Genomic DNA, 22,695 nt, shown 5'->3' with positions numbered 1-22,695 from the left:
GTGGTCCTGGGCTGGTGCGTAGGTCGGAAATTTTTTGTTTTCTACTGCGTTCCCCTTCAGCTCCCACATGTTCCACGATGATATCATCGGATGAACCACGGTGTCGAGGATTCAATCAATCTGTATGCAATTCCCTTTGTCAATCGGTATGTTACTTGCCCGAGATTCGATCGTCGGTATCCCAATACCTTGTTCAATCTCGTTACCGGCAAGTCTCTTTACTCGTACCGCAATGCATGATCCCGTGACTAACGCCTTAGTCACATTGAGCTCATTATGATGATGCATTACCGAGTGGGCCCAGAGATACCTCTCCGTCACACGGAGTGACAAATCCCAGTCTCGATCCGTGCCAACCCAACAGACACTTTCGGAGATACCCGTAATGCACCTTTATAGTCACCCAGTTACGTTGTGACGTTTGGCACACCCAAAGCACTCCTACGGTATCCGGGAGTTGCACGATCTCATGGTCTAAGGAAAAGATACTTGACATTGGAAAAGCTCTAGCAAACGAAGCTACACGATCTTTTATGCTATGCTTAAGTTGGGTCTTGTCCATCACATCATTCTCCTAATGATGTGATCCCGTTATCAATGACATCCAATGTCCATAGTCAGGAAACCATGACTATCTGTTGATCAACGAGCTAGTCAACTAGAGGCTTACTAGGGACAGGTTGTGGTCTATGTATTCACACATGTATTACGATTTCCGGACAATACAATTATAGCATGAATAATAGACAATTACCATGAACAAAGAAATATAATAATAACCATTTATTATTGCCTCTAGGGCATATTTCCAACACCTCCCACTGCTCCCGGACCTCAATATGACTATCATGTGGAGCAGAGGCCACAAGTTCAGAAGCCAAAGCCCAGGCTGCCAAGGCTTCCAGGTGCTGCAACCTCCCCAAGATATTCAGCGTCAACAGCTTCAGAGCCCACAACACCTTCTTCCATAGTGCCAAGAATCCATACTCGAAGCCAACGATCTCTTCGGATCGCTTCTGGAGCCATCAGCAGCGCAGCTATTATTCATGTGTCTTATACAATCAAGAGCGAATCTTTCCTCACATGCGTCTGGATTGTGAAACCATTACTGGTCTGCCCTGCCTGGAAGAAGCTCTGGACTGTTTCAGAGAAGTGGGTCTTCTGCAGTTCATCACTGACAAAGAACACTAGAAAGAAGAGCTTCTGTTGCAGTTCTACGCCACACTTCACATTCGTGGCTACAACAGGGATCCAAAGACATGGGTCCTTGAGTGGATGTCAGACGATGTGCACCATGAAGCCAAAGCTCAAGACATTATTGAGCTCACTTCACTACCCACTCCAGGTGAACTCTATGAGCCTGGTTGTCAGCTGCACCAAAATGAACTGCAGAGTATATTTTAGCGGCCTGAACCAAACATGAGTCAGATGCTCAACATGATGAAGCCATTGCCTCCAGATGCTGATTATCCCAAGGAATTCTTCATCAAGGACCTGGAGTACCTGCCCCGCATAGTCTATCACATTTTGAGGCGTACTCTCTGGCCCATCAAGGGACACTCAGCTGAAGCCCAACTTGAAGGAGCCATGAAGACTTTGGTGTTCTATATTGTCAATGGCATCAGATTCAACTCCCGGGATTTCTTCATCAGACAACTCGCTGCATCTGGGATTGATCTGTTTGGCTTGAAGTTCTATGCTCCATGGGTGATGTACTTAATAAAGATTCACTCTTCTGTCGACTATCAGCCCTCAGCGCGCAACCATCTTGTCTTTTTGCCTAAGGTTGATATGTCCGTCAAAGCCATCTACCCTGAGCCTGCCAAGGAGCCACTTTATCTTCATAACGTTGATCACCAAAGCTTCTCGCAACCTATGGAGGGAGTTCTTGCTGCAACTCGAGTCTATCCTCTGGCTGGAAATATGCGTGCGCCTCATCGTGCAAACACTGAAGCCACTGAAAGCACCATTGCTCAACGGCCTCGGAAGCGATCTCGTGTACTTAACGACCGAGAGCTTCTTGTGGCCTTACATCAGAAGCAAGATAAGCATCATAACTGGCTGAAGCGTCAAATGCAGAGCCTCTTTGGGGATGTCAATCGCATCCGTAACATGGCAACCAAGAATGCCTTTGTATCACATGAAGCCTGTCGGCGGCCCTGGAAGATCCTTACACTACTCTGTTCTGAAGATGATCTGCGAGCGGATGGCTTCACTGAACACTTCAAGTTTGACTCCAAGCCTCCACAGAATGCAAACCTGCGTCACACGCCATCCATTGAAGACTCTGAGTATTCATCTTCGGCTGCAACTGTTGTTGCAAGAGTCGTCGATGAAGAAGACGATGCCACTTCACCTATTATGGCTTCACCGCATCTCGACACTGCACCAAGCCCCTCTGCAGCACCGAACTCCAACGTCGACCCTGCACCTGTTTCTACTCCTGGTGGGAACGAGTAGATACTCTATGTCTTCAAACCTTCTTGGTCCTTACTGACAAAAGGGGGAGAAGCATATGAGTTGATAGTCTTCAAGCGGGTCCTTTATGGGTGGTCGCTATAATTTTTTTGCCAAGTGGTTACAACTCTCGTTTTTGATACATTTGGTTCTTTGAGTTGTAATACTTAAACTTGATGGTCGTCTGCTACGCTTTCTGCTACTCTGTGATGCGATGATAAATTCCGTATGAAGTTATTCCGCATACGTCAATTTTTCATTATGCATGTCATTATCTTTGTTATATCTTTATATGCATGATGAGTTGTCTTCATAGGTTGAAGAGGATCTCCACAAGTAAAACCTGCCATGTGCATTTGCATTCAAGAGTAAACTACTTATATGCACATCTTCAGGGGGAGCCTTTTGCTACTTATGAAGACAATACCTTAAATCCTTAAACTTTCACATACTTTTATCCCCGTTGAAAACTTCAACCAGTTTGTCATCAATCACCAAAAAGGGGGAGATTGTAAGTGCATCTAGTGCCACCCCTAGTTGGTTTTGGAGTATTGACGACAAACTTGGTTGAGGGACTAATGTGTTTGTGAGAATTGCAGGATAACACAGGTAGTAGTCTCTCATTGATTCGGTTTTCCTACCAGAAATGACCCCTAAAAATGTGTGAAGACATTGAAGACAATGGTGGTCTGTGAAGATATTCACAACGAAGATTATGACTCGAGAAGACATTCACGTGAAGACTATGGAGTGCGAAGACATAGTTGTTTCGTAGTTTCCTTTTCTTCTTTGTTGAGTCATAGGAACCACCGCACTGTTAAGTGGGGTCCAAGTGAACAAAGTCAGAGTGACTAAAATGATGCTCAACCAAATCCTATGTTTTCGAGCGAAGACAATGAGAGCAAATCTTATCCAGAGCTGGATGAGTCAGCTTTACTTGTAGCCCAAGTCAAGCTGCCACGTGTGTTTGAAATCTGACCGTTGGACACATGTCAGTTCCTTAGTGACCCAGGGTCATTTCGGACAAATCAGGTCGGGTTGCCTCCTGGCTATAAATAGCACACCCCCTACACCATAAATTGGTGGCTGCTCAGAGTTAGTGCATGGCTTTTGTCGTTTGAGAGCAACCCACCTCCGAAGCATTTGAGAGAAAGATCCTTGTGAGGACAAAGCCCAAAACACCCAGAGCCAAAAGAGTGTTAGGCATCACTGAAGTCTTTCTGTCCGCGTGACCTGAAGACTTGTTACACTTGAGGACTGTGAATCCTCCAGCCGGTTAGGCGTCGCGTTTTGAGCATCCAAGAGTCATTGTGGATTGCCGGTGAACGAAGTCTATGAAGGTTTGGAAGTCTACCTTGAAGACTTACTTGAGTGATTGGGCGAGGACTAAGTGTCCTTAGCTCAAGGGGAATAAGGTGAAGACGTGGTCTTCTGAGTTGAATCTCAGCCTCCCTAACCAGACGTACAGTTGTCACAGCAACTAGAACTGGTCCAACAAATCCTTGTCCTCATCAAGCAACTGGTTCTATCTCTTACCTCTCTTTACTTACAGTTTGTCTTCGTGAAGTCATTGCCCTATTACATGATCTGATTGGCTTCACTGTGTGAAGACTGTTGTTGATTGGCTTCATACTATCTTCCATCCCGATCCATACTACCTAGTTGTTAATAGTCTTCGTGCTTTCACTTCATTGCTTACTTGACTATGGCTTGTCTAGTGTAGTCTACCTTCCGCTTTCATAAAAATCGCCTATTCACCCCCCCCCCCCTCTAGTCGATAACTAGCACTTTCAACTAAAGGGGGGGCTTTAGTACCGACCCTTTAGTCCCGGTTCCAGAACCGGGACTAATTAAGACCCGTTTTCTACTAGTGCATACATCTTCAATCGCTCCATGCCAGTCCTCTCCTAACCCTATGCCTCGGATATGTTATAGGCTTATAGCTAATGTTGATTCGGTTAGGTACTATGGCGTAATTACATGACTGCAAAATCAAATCAAGGGGTATAAAATCACACAAATAAGCTCTCTTCATGGACCAAAAAGCAAGATTGAATTAATTCGGTAGACGTGATTAAATGAGCATAACAGAAGAGTGATAGAGGGAATCAAGATGGGGTTTTGATATATACAGACTTCTAGACAACAAATATATGAGAAAAAATGAGCATGACCGATTTTGGGAAGAAAAGCAAGCACCCATGTTTAGCCTAGAGAAAAACATGTGCGGGGCCTAAAAGGGTGACGTCCGCAGGAGACAACACACATATGGTCTCATGGTGGCTTGCCGCATACACAGCCTATCGGTCGGGGTGATGCGGTAAAGGTGGCCTCTCTCGGTGAGGATCAGGAGGGCTGGACGCGTCGTCGACCACCGCATTTGCATAAAACAAGACAGAGAGGGGATTGAGATGGAGAGGCAAGAGGCAAGAGGAAGGTCCCAGTAAGCATCCACCTTGTACGGAGCTCCAAATCCATCCATCGTCGTACCCATGGCCTTGGCGATGGTGCACCTGCACGACCAAGGCCATGGGCATAGCCATGCTCTTGGAGGGGGGCGGCAGCCGATGGGAGGCGCGTGTGCTTGACTGCGGGTTGGGTTTTCTTCTTGACGAAAGTCTGGCAGTTAGGTCCGTATCTTGGGCCTTGTTGGTCCTGTGCACGGGTCCGGTAAACGCGCCGACCTAGATAGACCAGATCGAGATCGAGTCGAACCTCGCAGAAAAAGAGAAAACCGATGGATCGCGTGAAAGCCGATAGACCACGAGATAAAAGCAGCGATAGGAGATCAATTCGAATACGCAGTCGCTCACAGCGCTTGATTTCACGGGAACTTAGTAACTGTACTGATTAGAGGTCACTCAATTTTTTTCTATTAGTTGTAGTATGGTGTGACCCCTTGGTTGCTTTGGTCTATAATTAATTTCTTGGAGGCCTACTGAGGGATTTGTACACTATATGCATTTTTTAAAGTTATGCTATTGCCTCTCATGATCGATGTCTACTTATGTGTTGTGGATGTCCGTATAAAGAAGAGAAACGTTGTTAATTTTTTTTAATTTTTTTAAGACTTGTAGTTTCAGAGTAGTGTGGTAGCACCTCTAGGTTGGGTCAAAATCTTGGGTGTTACAGCGTGGTTTTTTTGCGGGAATTTGTTGCAATATACTTCAGCGAATTGGAACATGAATATTTGGATTAATAATGTGAGAACTAAAACTAAAAATATATGTTTTTATTTGATAATTGTATAGTTATAAAATATTTACTGAATATACATAGCATAATAGTTTCCCATGCAATTTGCAACAAAAAAAGCCATACATGGTTGCTTGTTGAGGTGCGTGTTTTGACATTAATAGTTGCATGCTCATCCCAAGGATGTAGATATCCTAATGGTGACATGTTTGCATGTTAAGAAAAATAAGTTAGATGTCATTTGGATATCGATATTCTCCAGCCCAAGGAATTGAGATGGGTGGGAATATCCAAACTAAGATATACTACGAATGACCTCGAATGGCAAGGATCTTGTTTGGATGTCTATGTACTCGGTAGTTAGAATCAACCATGTTTAAAAACCACTGAAATGAGAATTTAAACATTATGCATTGTTGTACATGTATGAAAATATATTGCACATATAAAAGTTCACCACATCAACCATTATACAACCAATAAAATGGCAAAATAGTCTCAACAACCATTCATCGTTAATCATTGAAGATTCAGAGAAAAGACATTGTTCAAACCTACACCCTCCATCCGGAAAAACTTGTCCCTCAAATGGATGTATTTAGCACTAACTTGGTGCTAGATACATCCATTTATGAAAGGTGATGGTCGTGTGTGCGCGTGGGGGGAGGGGGGTCTATTTAGGATGAATAAGAAGAATCTTGTTCATGTGTCCATGCCAACACACTAGGATTGCTGAAATCACCATTTGTTAATGCCGTCATCGCTACTACTACCTCCATAACTAAACATAAGGCGTTTTCACAATTCAATAAATGGGAGAGGAAACAAAAAGCTCGGAGCTCTCACCCAACTCGGGAAACAGCTGCTACGGAGCTCCATGACCAAATGGCACTGTTGCCCATGTCCTTGAGGTCCTTCATGGTGAGCAGGGGAAATACCTCCTCATCCACCTTGTGGATTTCGAACAACTTCTGGAGGTACGTCATAACATTCTGATAATGGAAATAACTTACATTGCGAGAAAATTTCAGCCATGAATTCTTTAACTGCACCAATCATTTGACCTGCAATAGCCAAGTACTAAATACTATGAACATGCATGTCTTTTTTCTGGTGAAAAACATATACTCCCTTCGTTCCTAAATATAAGTCTTTAGAGATTCCAATAAGAAACTACATACGAAACAAAATGTGTGAACCTACACTCTAAACTATGTCTATATACATTCATATGTAGTCCATAGTGAAATCTCTAGAAAGACATATATTTAGGAACGGAGGGAGTATATGTTTAGTAACCAGCCTGATACAATCCTACATCAAAAGCTTTACTTTGTTCTAACTTTCCATAGAATAATATCTGAAATGAACTTTAGACCCCGTGTAATCTCAATAAGTACATAGATTTCATCATTTTCTAGAACTACTTCATCTTATAAACATAAGTTTATATTGATAGGTTGGCAATCTTACAATCTTGCTGAATACAGTGTCCAAGGAACGCCAGGGCCTGGGAAAGATTATTTAGCAGTTTGGCGAGCTGCCATATTGGGTCCTGCCATATTCCAGCCCAGCTCGAAGTACTAGCCTACCAAAGGTTGACCAGCTAAAGAAATTAGTTTCGATGACCTTCCCAGCATGAATTTCCCAACAGAGTTGAACATCATCCCAGTAGGCAAATGCCTCAGCAGTAAGTTGAATTACCTCTCTTATTAACACAATTAGAGTCGCCTTGGAGTAGAGTGTATGTGCACCATTATAGGCAAGACTAACATGGGAAGTACCTGGCATCGTTTATTTTAAACTTTTTAAACCTACAACGTGAACAAGACCCACAGATAAAGAGGATGACTTCCTAGTCTTCTGGAGCAATTTTGTGTCGAAAGTTGTCTAACAACATGATGAACATTATGATCCACAATATTTCCTATTAAGAGCAGCATTGTAGCTGTGATGTTCAGCTAACACAACCTATTTAAAACACGGAACAAGAAAATAGCACCAAATGAAAGTGGCAATGTAATCATCCGAAGTGTATCACCATCTCCCGCTGTCCAGAACCATTGGTAATACAGAGACAACACTAGTACACGCAACAAAACTACATCGAAACTTTGAATAACTAGTCCAAGAGAAATCAGCCGCAGTGCCCCCAGAGCGAACCACCATTGCTTCTTAAAAACATGCATACATCAGAGAAAAGAGGACCAAATTAAAGCAGACATACCATGCCCACTGCTCCATAGCACGAATAAGACATCACTTGTGCAACGACTGTAGTTCTACATAAAGCGGCACATTTGGAAAATATGGCGGTTTGCCTTCTTCAAGATTGCATATCACTTTGACTTGTCGACAATCCATATATAGCACATCAGTGTGATATCCTCCCGGCCCACAGTGAGAAAATCAAGTCACATTCTGGATAAATTGCAATCCAATTAATGTGCTCATCAAGGTCCTCTATGCGTCGTCCTCCAAACACATGCGAAGTTTCGACGATATCCTCCCGGCCCACAGTGAAGGTCAGTCACATTCTGGATAAATTGCAATCCAATTAAAGTGCTCATCAAGGTCCTCTATCCGTCGTCCTCCAAACACATGCGAAGTTTCGATGCTATGCTTCAGTATCCATTCTTTGCTGTGACAGTCTTTAAGAACATAAACTAGCAGTCAAACAACATCATCATCATTGTCATATATGTCAAAACCAGCATAATGCAGGCAGCCCTATGACTGCTGAATAAAACTGACATCCAGACCATCAGGAATATGAAAGTTAGTCCTTGCTCCCCCCTCGTCCACTGCAGCTAGACGACGGGCAGAACCATCAACAATGGCGCAGAAACGCAGATAACCATTAAGATAGATAGTTGACCGGTCATTAGCGACATCAATATTGCCGATCCATCTCTTCTCCTTATGAACCCAACTCCCGGTTTCAGATGAATAGACATGCACCCCGGTAAGACAGAAGTCATGTTGGTCCTCCACCTCCTCGGCCGGCAACAAAAACACATGGAAATAGGGGGACACGGCTGGATCAAAACACAAGCTTATATTAGACACCTCACCGGGATAGCCGGAATGCGTTAGCGGCTTCCCTCCTGTCCATTGGATCAGCGTGCGCTCCTATACCATCATGAGGAAGAGGCAGCATGTGAGTAGCCTGTTTAACAACTGACTAACGCAATCGCATTTGTATCCTAAGCTGCAGTTAAAGTATTACCAAATATCATGCATAATTTCTTTCATATGAAAACTGATTTGAACTACATGAGCCAGAATGAAAATAATATAGTGGCACCTCTCCTTGTAGTACACAATCGGTCAACCTGCGGCATCACCACTGCCTTAGCCACCGATAAATCAAATCTACCAAAACCTACAGACAAATTTACAGTCTAGAGAGGGATGATCTTGCACATACCTCAACCAAAATCACATGTGCAAACGCCAGCCAGATTGATATGGTCGTTGAGGAGAAACATGCTAATGGAGAAAGCCACAGAAAAATCCGAAAGCGAAATCAAGCACCAACTTAACAGTTTGTAAAATTGGGAACAGGCAATAGGAGGAAAATAGAGAAACCACACACATCATAGTACTTCAACGACCGTGCACAGAGCAGCACATCCTCGGCGCCCTTTTCCTTGCCGCCGCCACAATAGCCAGTGGTGAGGCACCGGCCGACGTTACCTCTCTCACGGTGCCGCGGATCCACATCGTAAAAGACAAAGAATAGTCAAATTGCTGCAGAGACGCAAATTAAAATCACAATACATATCTGTTAGTATGCAAAATGTTTAAAACTAAGGTTGTACTCCCTCTGTAAACTAATATAAGAGTGTTTAGATCACTAAAATAGTGATCTAAACGCTCTTATATTAGTTTACGGAGGGAGTACCTTATAATGCATTACAGCTAATAGTTCTAGAGCCCTTTATACAGTGGAATATTCCCCTTTGCGTGTAGAAACTGCAATTTCATTAGGCTGTGCACCAATGTTTGGAGGTATAAATAAGGAAACCATTTATTGGCAGATTAAATACCTTTCAATACTAATTTTAATCATGCACGGATTCATTTTGGTAGCTCTTGATGGTTTGATTGAACTCAGGCACGTTGGTGTGGCTGGTTCAAACATGCAACAACTCGATCTACTTGTGATCTTCTGGTACTGAACAGAAGAATCATCTAAGCATGATGCATAGTCTATAGGAAGCATTTGGCAGGAATATCATGTCCAGAAAATGCATGTTTCCACACCTTTCTTTGAGACATGACATAAAAGTGTGCAACAAGCACTGACCTCAAGGAAAGAAACAAAAAAATCTTATATAGTAAATCGAAATCACCTAACAAGCTTTGGCACAGGATAAACTGTACTGCAGACAGCAGGTATTATAGCCGTTGTATATGGATTTTATGGGCAAAAGTAAATAGATATTATTTGTCCCACGACTGTCTTCATGTATGCCTTTTGTGGGAAATGATCTCAAGATAAATGGATTGGAAGAAGAAAATGATAAGCCTACCTCAGATTTGTGCATATGTGCTTATTTTCTTCGCTGGTTCCTCAATGCAGTACTCGTCTGTGCCTACAAAATAGTAGACCTGTAAATTGCAAGTGAATTGCACGCGAGTCAGAATCGTTTTATGTGAACAAACATTATAGGAGCCAATGGCTCAAAAAAGCGGAAGCAAATTTTTGGCTGATAGATTTTGCACAAACAAAATTGGCGGGAACAATAAAACAACTTTAAGAACAATTGAGGTCAAGAATGGTTGCAACGGAAAATTCATTCAAAATCTGCAGCATGGGTGATACATCTTATCGTTAAAATATTATGTATTATGGGCGAAATGACACATTTATAATCCAAGCACAAGCTCGACCATAACATACACAAGACAAGCCTGCATAATGATTAGGACAAAATTAGTAGATGGAAAACACTCAATGCGCTATTCAACCTGGCGGTAAAATCTAACCATAAATTCACACATCCCACTGAGCATTCCATCGAACAGCAGTTGCAAATCCACTAAATGCACAACTCGCTCTTTTTTACATCTTTTAAGCATCTCCAGCCATCAAAACCCTACCTTTCAAGGCGTTGCAATATGATTATGCAGAAGACATACAGTAATATATTTAACAAAGGCATAGGTCACTAATCCATGTTGATATGGGCGGCTTGTGCACTATTTGATTTATACATAGACTCCAGAGCAAAATGTATACAGCAATATATCAAAAAATACCCCATAGCAAGGACCAGACGCAACATAACAAAACAGAAGAGGCCAAGGACATCCATAAAAAAGAAAGGGCCCCCTATTTTGTTTGAGCACCACTGACAACAGGCATAAAGAAGGGTGAGATTGCAATGTTTTACAACGATATCTATAGTCAAGTACCTTTTCTCAAACTGAGCAGGCTCTAGAAATGTTTGTGTTGTTGACCAGAATTCGGGTTGGAGAAACTAATAGGGTTTCCCCATGTGCTTCTATGTGCTTCTTTTGGTTCTTTTCTTCTTTAATGCCGGCCTATTCATAACCATGGACTATGTGTGTTGCAGATGAACTGATCAGCCTATTCAGAGAAACGAGAAGATAACAACACTTTCCGGAGGTACATCATGTGCTGATAACGGAAAAGTAAATTTTCATTATAAATGTTCTAACTGTATCAATTGCTTGACCTGGGCTAGCTAACAACTAAAAAATGTTTATATGATAGCTGATGTGAGGCTATGATAAATGTGATGTAAACGTTATTATAGCTCTAGCTAATTAATTTGTGCTATGTAGATCTGCCATTAACCGTCACTCATGAGGAAGGTGTGAAGCTGTCGGAGTGTCCCGAATTGGAAGTTTGGCAGTGTCAATGACCTTTCTCCCTCATCAATCTTCGTTGTATGTATGAAACGACCTTCGTTGTTCGGAGCCTTTGGTGGCAACCAACTCTTGTCATGATTTGACTACCTGCTTGTGCGGGCGTGGTCATCACTTGTGTGGCTTCTCATGTTAAGATTGTGCATGCATGTAGCTACTAGGATCGTGGAAAGTGGTGGTGACGACATAGGATGACTTCAATTTGGTGGTGCTTCTCGAGTTTCGAGGTGAAAACCCAGGTCAGGCCCTAGTGGGTTATACCTGGCAATGGCAGTGTTTTTGGGTCGCTTATTTGTTGAATGGATTGCTCAAAGTTGCTTGGACTTGATCTTCAGGGTGAAAACCTAGGACGTGGACTTCGAAGGTCAAAATCCGGTGATATGGCCTATGATCGACGTTCCCTTCTTGGAGGTGTTGCTGCTGGAAAACGTTTACAATTGTCCTTGTGTTGTCCAAGAGATGGCTGGTGTTGGTGGTTGTTGCTTTAGTTCGTCGATCATTGTTTTGATAGCTTCGAGCTTTTTTCCCCTCCGCCTAGGCATAGCTAGGTTCATAGTTCAAAAAAACTGACTTAGGCGTTAATTGTGCGTTTTGCCACCGCCTTGCACTTTACTGACCAAAGCGCATGCTTATGCGCGGATTAAGCGCAGTTATGCGCAATGCATTTTGCCAACGCCTAGTAGGCGCGCTTAAGCAAGGCTTAAGCGCTCGCTTAGGCGCGCCTTTTTTAACTATGGCTAGGTTCTTGTATAACTTGGCTCTTTGTCAGCCTAATTCTTTGTGTGTGTGTGTGTGTGTGTGTGTGTGTGTTGTGTTCATTGTGTTTATATCCTCCTGTTGCTTCTTTTTGAGTCAATTAAATCCACCCTTTATAAAAAGCCCCCCCCCCCAGTTTTCTTTAGGGATATAGACAAGCAAATAGATTGCCATAGAGGTTAACATCACATATGGAACATTTTTTTTGTTATTGTGGTTTTTTGTGGAACATGAATATTTTAGCTTCCTTTCCTTGCTAAAAATGATATGGTTAGCAAAACAAGGTGGTTTTATCTCACTATTTTCCAATATATCCGCCTTTCACTTGCAATTCTTTCCTTTTTTCCAACTTTCCCAAAGAATCATAAATATGGAACCGTTTTTTTAACAAAAAACAAGGAACCACATGTCATGTGATCACCTTATTATTTCTGTTTTGTACTGTTTGCTTTAACTTGTCAGTCCTATTCATTTGATTTTCTTTGAAACTCTGCATGCAGAAAACCAGCTAAATAAATACATTCGAGCAACAGAGGCATAAGACACCGACGCCCTCAGACCAAATATCCAAATTATTTGTGTTTGGTTGAAAATATATCATTGGATATGATTATGCATAACATACAGTTAAAATTAACAAAGGCATAAGTCACTAATCCATGTTGATATGGGCGGCATATGCGCTATTTGATTTATTCATAAACTCCAGAGCATAAGGTATAAAGCAATATATCTAAAAATACCCCGTAGCATTGACCAGCCGCAACATGAAAAAACAGCAGAGGCCAAGGACATCCATAAAAAAGTAAGGGCTCCCCTATTTTGTTTGAGCACCACTGACAACATAAATAAAAAAGAAGGCTGATATTGCAATGTGTTAGCATAATATCTAATCATTTCAAGGTCCTTTTCTCAAACTGAAACCAGTTGGGTTTCTAGCTCTAAAATTGTTTGTGTTGTTGACCAGAATTTGAATCAGAGAAACTAATTGGGTTTCCCCATGTGCATCTATGTGCTTCTTTTGGTTCTTTTCCTCTTTGATGTCGGCCTATTCATAACCATGGACTATATTTGTGTTATAGATGAATTGATCAGCCTATTCAGAGAAATCAAGCAGATAACAACACTTTCCGGAGGTACGTCATGTGCTGATAACGGGAAGAACTTACATTGCAAGTAACTTTTTACTATAAATGCTCTAACAGTACCAATTGCTTGACCTGGGCTAGCTAACAACTAAAAGCACAGGCACGCATATATTTCATGCAGCAACTTCATACAATCCTATTGCATCAATAGCTTTGATTTGTTCTAACTTTCCATAGAACAATGTCTAAAATTAGCTTTAGATCCCATGCAATCTCAATAAGTACAAGTATTTCCTCATTTCCTAGACTAAGTTTATATTGATAGGTTGGCAAGGTTACAATCTTGCTGAATACAGGGTACAAGGAACACCAGGACCTAAGAGATCAGACACGCAAAGGACCAGTACGAGAAGATTATTTAGCGGTTTGGTGAGCTGCCACACTGACTTCTTGTTTTACATGAACTAAATCAAAAGAAGAAAACACCCTACTAAGCTCCGGAATGTGCATAAGAACAAGTAAGATTGGAGCTCTGCTCAAAATACTAGCCTTCCATTGGTTGACCAGCTAAAGAAATTAGTTTCAATAATGAGCTTCTCAGCATGAATCTCCGGAGAGTTGAACATCGTCCCAGTAGGCAAACGCCTCAGTATTAAGTCAAATTACCTATCTTATTAACACAGCAAAGTTGCATTGGACTGGAGTGTATGTGCACCATTATAGACAAGACTAAAATGGAAAGTGCCGGACATCGCTCATTTTAATCTCTTTAAACCTACCCATGTCTATGTGAACAAAACCCACAAATAAATAGGATGACTTCCTAGTCTTCTGAAGCAATTTTGTGTCAAAAGTTGTCTAACAGCAGGATGAACATTATGACATTTCTATCAACAGCATCATTGTGGATGTGATGTTCTGCTAATAACATAACCTATTTAAAACACAGGACAAAGAAATAGCACCAAAAGAACTGACAATGTAATCATTCAAAGTGTATCACCATCTCCCGTTGTCTAGAAACATTGGTATACAGAGACAAAACAAGTACACACAACAGAAGCTAAATTGAAACTTTGAATAACTAGTCCGAGAGAAATGAGCCGCAGTACCCTCAGAATGAACCACCATTGCTCCAAACTTAAAAGCATGCATACATAAGAGAAAGGAGGTCATAACTCAAGCAGACATACCATGCTCGCTGCTCCATAGCACGAATAAGACATCACTTGTGCAACGATTGTAACTCTTCATATAGTGGAACATACGGAAAATATGGTGGCTCGCTTTCTTCAAGATTGCAGATCACTTTAACTTGCCCACGATCCATATCATAGCACATGAATGTGATATCCTCCCAGGCCAGAGTGAAGAAGATCAAGTTACATTCTGGATGAATTGCAATCCAATCAAAGTCCTCATAAAGGCTGACTGCGTGTCGCCCTGCAAACAGATGTGAAGTTTCGACGCTATGCTTCAGTATCCATTCTTTGCTGTCATAGTCTTTAAGAACATAAACTAGCAGTCAATCAACATCATCATCATTGCCATCTCTGTCAAAACCAGCATAATGCAGGCAGCCCTGTGACTGCTGAATAAAACCAACATCCAGACCATCAGGAACACGAAAGTCAGTCCTTGCTCCCCCCTCCTTGTCCACTGCAGCTAGCTGGCGGGCAGAATCATCAACAATGGCGCAAAAATGCAGATAACCATTGAGATAGATAAATGACGGATCATAACCGACATCAATATTGCCGCTCCATCTCTTCTCCTTATGAACCCAACTCCCGGTTTCAGATGAATAGACATGCACTCCGGTAATACAGAAGCCATGTTGGTCATCCACCTCCACGGCCGGCAACAAAAACACATGGAAATGGGGGGACACGGCTGGATCAAAACACAAGTTTATACTAGACACATCACCGGAATAGCTGGAATAGCCGGAATGCGGCAACTCAGCCCATTCCTCTGTGGCGGGATTGCACACAACGTATAACTCGTCGCCATGGTCGCCAGCAACGTATGAGGAGAAGAGAAGGAGGCCGTTGCAACAGTCCTCGACCATGACCCGCCGGCGGCCGGGCAGGAAGGCGGGATATGTGAGATGGCGGCTTCCCGAGATATTGGTGAAAGGAAGACCTGAATCTACAAATTGACCCCCGTCGTAGAAGCCGGCCAGGGTCTGGGGCAGCTTCCGGCGGTAGGTGCGGTCGTTGATGAGGCCGAGCCAGTGCTTGGAGACGCACTTGAAGCGGCAGAGCGACCTGGCGGGCACGCGCGAGAGGATCTCGACGAGGAGGTCGTCGGTGAGTCTCTCGGCCGCCGTGTCGCTGCCGCCGGGAGGAGAAGAGGACGACCTGCAGACACAGATGAAGAAGAGATCTCAGGGGATCGGGTGAAGAAGGTCGCGACGATTCATGGCGATGCCTGCTCTGCGTACCTGATCCGGGCTGATACGCATCCGTTCTCCATCAGCTTGGGTGAGATCGATCAGCTTGGGTGGGTGGGCATGGCCGGCGGCGGAAGAAAGCTCCGGCGGCGCCGTCGAGTGCGGGGAGGGGAAATGGGGGGAGTGAGGAAACCCTACGGGGCCGGAGGGGGATTGAAACCGACGGGACTGGAAATGGGCCGTCAATACGTTAGTGGGCTATAAACCGTCCGTGTCACAACTCCACGAATGTGTACCACCCCTAAAATTCTCCTATAAAATAAAAGTGATCTCAAAAAATTAAAAATTAAATAATACTACCCCTCAAAATCTCCTTTAAAAAATACCCCTAAAAAGGCTTGGATTTTATACGCTTATGAGGCATTAGTGTCGTGGCCCACCCAGCGCAACAGGGAGCCCTGATATAGCGGCGGGTAGAGGAGACTCACGAGGTGGAATTCGTCTCCCGACATAAACATTGGGAGGGATTGCTTGTGTTGAATGATCCTTCGCAAATGGTTCTTCCGGGGAGATCGGCGGATTAGTAGATACTCTACTGTTGGCATTCTCACCCCCCCCCCTCACTCCTCTCGTCATCGACAAGGTCAGCTCAAGTAAGGGATATAGTAGGAATGCAAAGAATAAGAAGGCTGATAGTGAGGCACTCTTCTGCGGAATTTATAAAATGACATCTTGAAGCTAGAAGAAAAGATCAAGGTGATAGTACTCTTGTGATAGTGCTGGAACGAACTCCACCTTGTCAGTCATATATTATGCATGATAGCTGCTAACTTTTTTCATTGTCATGTTTTACATTCTGTACCTTGTTATATATTTGCATATTTGTGAATCCAAATTGCACAAGGAAAACTTTTTTATGCTGAATTTATTGTAGTGATGCCTAACGATACTTATGGCGAAAATAGATCAGGTGCTTTATCATGTGTGAGCCGAGTACTAGTTTCACTTCCTTCCACTTCTATGCTTAATACTCTTTCTAAATCCAACAAGGTTTGTATATGGCGTTTATATGTATGTACGATCTTTGGTTACGACTTATGAGGGTCCCGCTGATTAATTTCTAGAATGATCAAACTATATGTTCATTTTGGTTCTATGCTCAGAAGTGCTTCATCAATTGCTTACATCTAACTATAATGAATTTATACACTAGGATACGTTCCAGCACCTGCTATTGATTCATGGCGATGTACGTACCTGATCCGGTCTGATATGCGTCTGTTCTCCATCAGCTTGGGTGAGATCGATCAGCTTGGGTGGGCATGGTCGGCGGTGGAAGAAAGCTCCGGCGGCGCCGTCGAGTGCAAGGAGGGAAAATGGGGGGAATGATAAACCTACGGGGAGGGGAAGAGGGGATTGAAACTGGCGCGACTGGAAATGGGCTGTCAATACGTTAGTGGGCTATAAACCGTCCGTGTCACAACTCCACGAATGTTAGTGCCACCCCTCCCTTAAAATTCTCCTAGTAAATAAAATAAAATAAAAGTGATCTCAAGAAAATAAAAAATAATAATACTACCCCTCAAAATCTCCTTCAAAAATAATACCCCTAAAAAGGCTTTGATTTTAGACGCTTATGAGGCATTAGTGTTGTGGCCCACCCCGCGCGACAGGGAGCCCTGATATAGTCGGCGGGTAGAGGAGACTGGCGAGGTGGAGTTCGCAAATGGTTATGACGTTCTCTTGCGGGGAGATCGGCGGATTAGTGATACTCAACTATTAACATTGCTCCCCTCCCCCCCCCCCCCCCCCCCCCCCCCCCTCCTCACTCCTCTCATCGTCGAAAGAATAAGAAGGCTGATAGTGAAACGCTGTGCTGCAGAATTTATAAAATGACATCTTGAAGCTAGAAAAAAAAAGAAGAAAAGATCAAGGTGATAGTACTCTTGTGGCGGTGGTGGAACGAACTGACTACATAGAAGAAGTTAAAAATATGAAGTAATGATATATATTACACTAGGAACGTACGAACGGATATGCTATGAATGGAATGAACGAACGGAGTTGTGGATTGTGATGCCTGGGAATTATTGTAATATGAGACTTAAGTTTTGTCAGATTTTGGGAGTAATTTAGTTTTTTGAACATACAAAGTGCCTGTGATGGCCTAACTATACCTGAATTATGCCAAATTTTTTGTCCAATATGCTACTGATCATTTTGGGGAAGTTTCAAACATTTTTGACAAACAAATTTAAATTACCAAGTTGCATTTTCAGGCCCTTTTGGTTAAATATTGACCAAAAAATGAAACTGTCCAAAACAAAAAAAACTGTAAATCTAAACTAAATTTATTATTATTGTAGGTAGGTTTCAGACATTTCTATTGGATGTCATTAAAAATATCCTTGAATTTCATTTTCTGTCCCATTTTGATCAAAATTTGAGAAAAAAAATGAAATTACCCTTGTTTTTTTGTAAAATCAACACTAATATACTTGGCATTATGGAAAAATTTCAGACACTTTTGCCTAACAGGTTTAAATATACCATAAATTACATTTGTAGCCCCCTTTTTTGTCAAATTTTTACCATAAAATGGAAGTGTCCAGACATTTTTTAAACAATTCTCTAAACTCAAAACTAACAAGATTATTATTCTAGGAACATTTCATACATTTTTTCAACAGAACTAAAAAAGAACATAGATGGGAAAACTCTTGATTCTCCAAGTGCCGAAAGGCCTTTCCGTATTGCGTTTGTTGGGCATATGGATAGCTCTTCCGTTGTCAGTGCATGCAATCAAGGTTTCCAAGCATACATGAAAAACTTCTTGATTCTCTAACTACAAAAAGGCGTGTTGTGTTCTTGATATTTGGTTTTCTCAAGTACCCCTTTCCAAATCGAACAGTGATTATAGTCGGAGCCCCATTATCATCGTTCTCCCAAACTTTTTTGCTTTCGACTCCCTCCGTCCGCGTCTGCTGTATGGTCCACGGTGCTTGGGGCAACTCCCTCCGTCCGCGTCCGCTCTCTGGTCTACGGTGCTTGGGGCAACACGAAGATCTTGCTCCTGCCAGCGACTACTCCAACCTCCACCTCTGTGTCAGCAGCAACTTTCACCATGACATCCTTCAGTGCGACTTGGAGCTACTCGCAGTCATTTCCAGTTCATATAAAATTTATTCCTAGCGTTGATCTAGAGCCTTAGTTCTTTGTTTGCGTCAACACTAGTTATTTTTTGATAGTTCTATTGTGACTTTTTCATGAAAATTTCAGCCGTATGGCCATCTTGTAGAAGTAGCTACGTATATGTATGCATATGCTGACTGTCTGGATTTTTTTTTTGAACAATAGATCTCCATATGGATCACAAAGTCCACATAAACAATCCATCTCCATACAAATCACATTTTGTGAACACAAAAGCGCTCGAAGCCACCACCACTTTTTTATTGGATGTGAAATATCGAAATTCAGAAATAAGGCTGCAAACTGCACACAAGAAGCAAGACTAGCATGGAAAGTGGACGGCATTTCTTATTTTGCTAAGACTGTTTTTAGGCTTTCTAGCAGAACAAAATGTACAAACAAAGATGGCATTGCAAGTCTTCTGGAGTACTTCAAATTCCTAACAAAATCATGAACATTATGATCGAACCACAGCTTGCAGATGTTTTGCTAAAGCATTAGCAGAAACGAAAAATGATTTCACACATTATACCATTAGCACTCACATATTATACTGTTAGCCGACAAGTGATTCGTTTAGTAAATCACTGTCAGTAAAATACTTATCTTCCCACAGCAGCAAATAGAAGATATAAAGTCCTGCATGATAACCATTGATCATGTCTTTTTACTAAATGATCATAGTACATTCGCTCAAGCACCATGCGATGTTCACCGAATACATGGAGGTAGCAGTTGTCCAAAACCATTGGTATGCAACAAACCAGTACAGATAACAGAAACTTCAGTTTAATTTTAGATGCCTAATCACATAGAAATAAACCAAGTTCATTCCATGAAGAACCACCATCGCTCCAAACTTAAAAGCATGCATACATCAGTCGTAGAACCCGATCCAAACAGACATACCAAGCCCGCTGTTCCATAGCATGAAGAACTTCTCATAAAGGCACCAACAGTCTCATATCCATGTCAAATGTGCAACGACTGCAACTCTGCATACAACGGCACATATGGCATATATGGCGGCTTGCCATCTACAAGACCAGAGATCAGCTTGACTTGCCCGCTATCCATATTATAGCAAGTGAATGTGATAAACCAACCAAAATTGAAGAATATCATGTTGCATTCCGGATGAATCCCAATCCACTCAAAATCCCCATCGAGGCCGAATTGGGAATCTGTTTCTCCAAATATGTGTGAAGTGTCAACGCTATGCTTCAGTATCCATTCTCTGCTTTGATAGTTCTCGAGAACATAAACTACTAGTCGAATGGTAACACCATCTTCAGCTCGCTGAAAATTGGCATAATGCAGGCGACCCTGTGACCGCTGAATAAAACCATCAAGCAGACCTCGAGGGACATCAAAGTTCATCCATGTTTCCCCCTCCGTGTCCACCACAGCTAGACAAGGGGATACAGATATCCCACCGCAATCGGCTACAAAATGCAGATAGCCGTTAAGAAAGACAGATGCAGACTGACGATTAATGATCCTAATTTCCGCATTCCATTTCTTCTCCTTATAAACCCATTTTCTGGTTTCAGAGGAATACACTGCCACTCCGACAATGTCAGGGTCCCAAAGCTCGTGCGCATTTATCAACTCAAACACGTAGAAATGCGACGAAACGGCCGGATCAAAGCCCAAACGTGTGGTGGCGACCTCGCTGGCGGCCTTGCCGGAGTCCGGCAACACGGTCCACTTCCGCGTGGCAGGATTACACACGACATAATGGAACTCATCACCCTGGGCGGAGGCGTCGTACCAGCGGCAGAGGAGGAGGCCGTTGCAGCAGTCGAGCAGATGGACGCGGCGGTGGTTGGGCAGGAAGGCGCAGGACGTGTCGATCGGAGGGGTGCATCTCCCCGGGAAATCGGCGAAGCGGACAGGGGATTTCAGAAGCCACTCGCTGTAGCTGTCGCTGGTGGTGGTGCTGCCGTAGAAGAAGCCGGCCAGGGGTTGGGGAAGCTTTTTGCGGTGTTCGGGGTGGTGGATGAGGGCCAGCCAGTGGTTGGAGACGCACTTGAAGCGGCAGAGCGACTTGACCGGGAGACGCGCGAGGATCTCGACGAGGAGGTCGTCGGTGAGTCTCTCGACTGCCATCCCGCCGTCGCTGTGGGGAGACGCGTACGGGAAACGAGACAAAGTGCGGCCTTTCTTCCGCGGGCTAGAGGTATCCACGGGGTCGGACATGGCGGCGGGAGGGAACGGCGTCGACGCCGTCGAGCAGAGCAGAGGGAGTGGGGAGTGAAACCTAGGTCAGGATACCAGTGGACGGGACTGGGATTGGGCCATCGAAAGATTGTAAATGGGCTCAACTGTGGGGCAACTAGACTGGTTTGGAAGAATAGGATCCAAAGACAAAATGAGGACATTTACATTTGACTTCTCTAAAAGAAATGAAATTCTGCACTATGATTTTGGGGATAATTACATCCTTGCCCCTAAAAAGCATTTTAGGTCTGCCCAAATGTCCTTTGACCATTTGACCACTACTGTGAAAATTCTATAATAAATTCATATGAACTTGGAAAAATGTAAATAAAATATCAAAATGTTCAGAATAAGAACACCTACATGTGCATGTCATTTGCGTCCATGAAAAATAGTATTATCCATATATTTTTAGGTTTAATTTCATATTAATAAGCTCATGTATTGTAATCAGTATTTTTCTCATTAATGCAAATGACAAGCACATATGGGTGATATTTTTCGAAACATTGTGAAATCTTATTTGTATTTTCTGAGTTCATACAATTTGTTATGATTTTTTTTCAAAGTCATGATCAAACGGTCAAAGGTCATTTGAGTGAGCAAAAATGTCTTTTGGGGGAAAAATTGAGCATAATGGGAAACTAGGGGCAAAATCCATGTGTAGGAACTATCTAGAGCCAAAACCCACGAGTAGGAACCAACTAAGAGCATCTCCAGCCGTTCGGCCCCCCCATGGGCTTGAAATAGCGCCGCCTGTGGGCGCGCCGGCGATAATTTCGGCGTGGGGATGGTTTGGTTTCCAGCCATCGCCCCAAGGCCCCCCCCCCCCGCCCACACGCCGTTTTTTGAAACTGGAAATCGGCCAAACATGCCACAAATTCGTCTAGACTAGGCGATTTCATTGATATTTGTACAAAAACTTAAAAACATAAACTAAAATCTACAACTACGCCTAGCACTACTACACCGCTGTCGCCGTCCGCCACCGCCCGCCTTCTACATGCCCAGGAGCCTGTAGAACCGGGTGTAGTTGCCGCCGCCGTCGTCGTCATCGTCGCCACCGTCCCCGCTGTCCCGCGTGCCACTGCCGTCCCTACTACACCCCTGACTAGCGTCGTCAATGCGTGGGGGGTTGGACGGCCTGGGCGCGTCCTCGTCGTCGCTGTCGAGGACGACGACGACGCCTTCCTCGCATCCGCGGCGACGAGCGGCGATCTCCTCGAAGGCGCGGCGCTGGTGCTCCAGCTGCTCTTGGAAGTAGTCCGCCCTCGCCCATTTGAGGGCGGTCTCGTCGTTGGCGGCCATGTCTGCGTGCTCCTTCTTCACGGAGAGCAACCCTGGCTCGGTCTTCGGCCTGACGAGCCGGGAAGAAGAAGGAGAGGGGCGGCCGCCCTCGTGGATGACGAGGGCGCCGCCACGGGTACGATGCCCAAGTGGCGTCTCATGTGGCTCCGGCTTGACGGCGTGGAGCGCCGACGAACCGGC

General features: G+C 43.5%; 2 protein-coding genes across 13 annotated transcripts; both read right to left on the bottom strand.

Annotated features, from left to right (window-relative positions):
• Positions 1 to 7,560: 7,560 nt before the first annotated feature.
• On the bottom strand, positions 7,561 to 16,005 carry LOC123164660 (F-box protein At5g07610). 12 transcript variants are annotated; one of them, XR_006482572.1, is made up of 7 exons: positions 15,844 to 16,005; positions 14,591 to 15,760; positions 10,191 to 10,269; positions 9,251 to 9,405; positions 9,083 to 9,144; positions 8,882 to 8,987; positions 7,561 to 8,784 (listed from the first exon to the last, which is right to left on the bottom strand). XR_006482572.1 is itself a non-coding variant. In XM_044582206.1 (2 exons), the coding sequence occupies exons 1-2, from the start codon at positions 15,873 to 15,875 to the stop codon at positions 14,923 to 14,925; spliced, it is 870 nt and encodes a 289-aa protein (XP_044438141.1). In that variant the 5' UTR covers positions 15,876 to 16,005; the 3' UTR covers positions 12,386 to 14,922. The 12 variants fall into 12 exon arrangements, 1 of the variants encoding a protein (XP_044438141.1); XR_006482571.1 differs by having other exon boundaries at positions 9,083 to 9,405; XR_006482570.1 differs by having other exon boundaries at positions 7,561 to 8,987.
• A 3,611-nt stretch (positions 16,006 to 19,616) lies between these two features.
• On the bottom strand, positions 19,617 to 21,300 carry LOC123164659 (F-box protein At5g07610). Its single transcript, XM_044582205.1, has one exon. It carries the CDS (start codon positions 21,184 to 21,186, stop codon positions 19,957 to 19,959), a length of 1,230 nt encoding a protein of 409 aa, XP_044438140.1. The 5' UTR covers positions 21,187 to 21,300; the 3' UTR covers positions 19,617 to 19,956.
• Between the last annotated feature and the right edge of the window lie 1,395 nt (positions 21,301 to 22,695).

This window comes from Triticum aestivum, chromosome 7D (assembly GCF_018294505.1).
Source record: "Triticum aestivum cultivar Chinese Spring chromosome 7D, IWGSC CS RefSeq v2.1, whole genome shotgun sequence".
Lineage (NCBI taxonomy): Eukaryota > Viridiplantae > Streptophyta > Magnoliopsida > Poales > Poaceae > Triticum > Triticum aestivum.
Note: the sequence above shows the minus strand (reverse complement) of the source record. Positions and strands in the feature narration are given on the sequence as shown.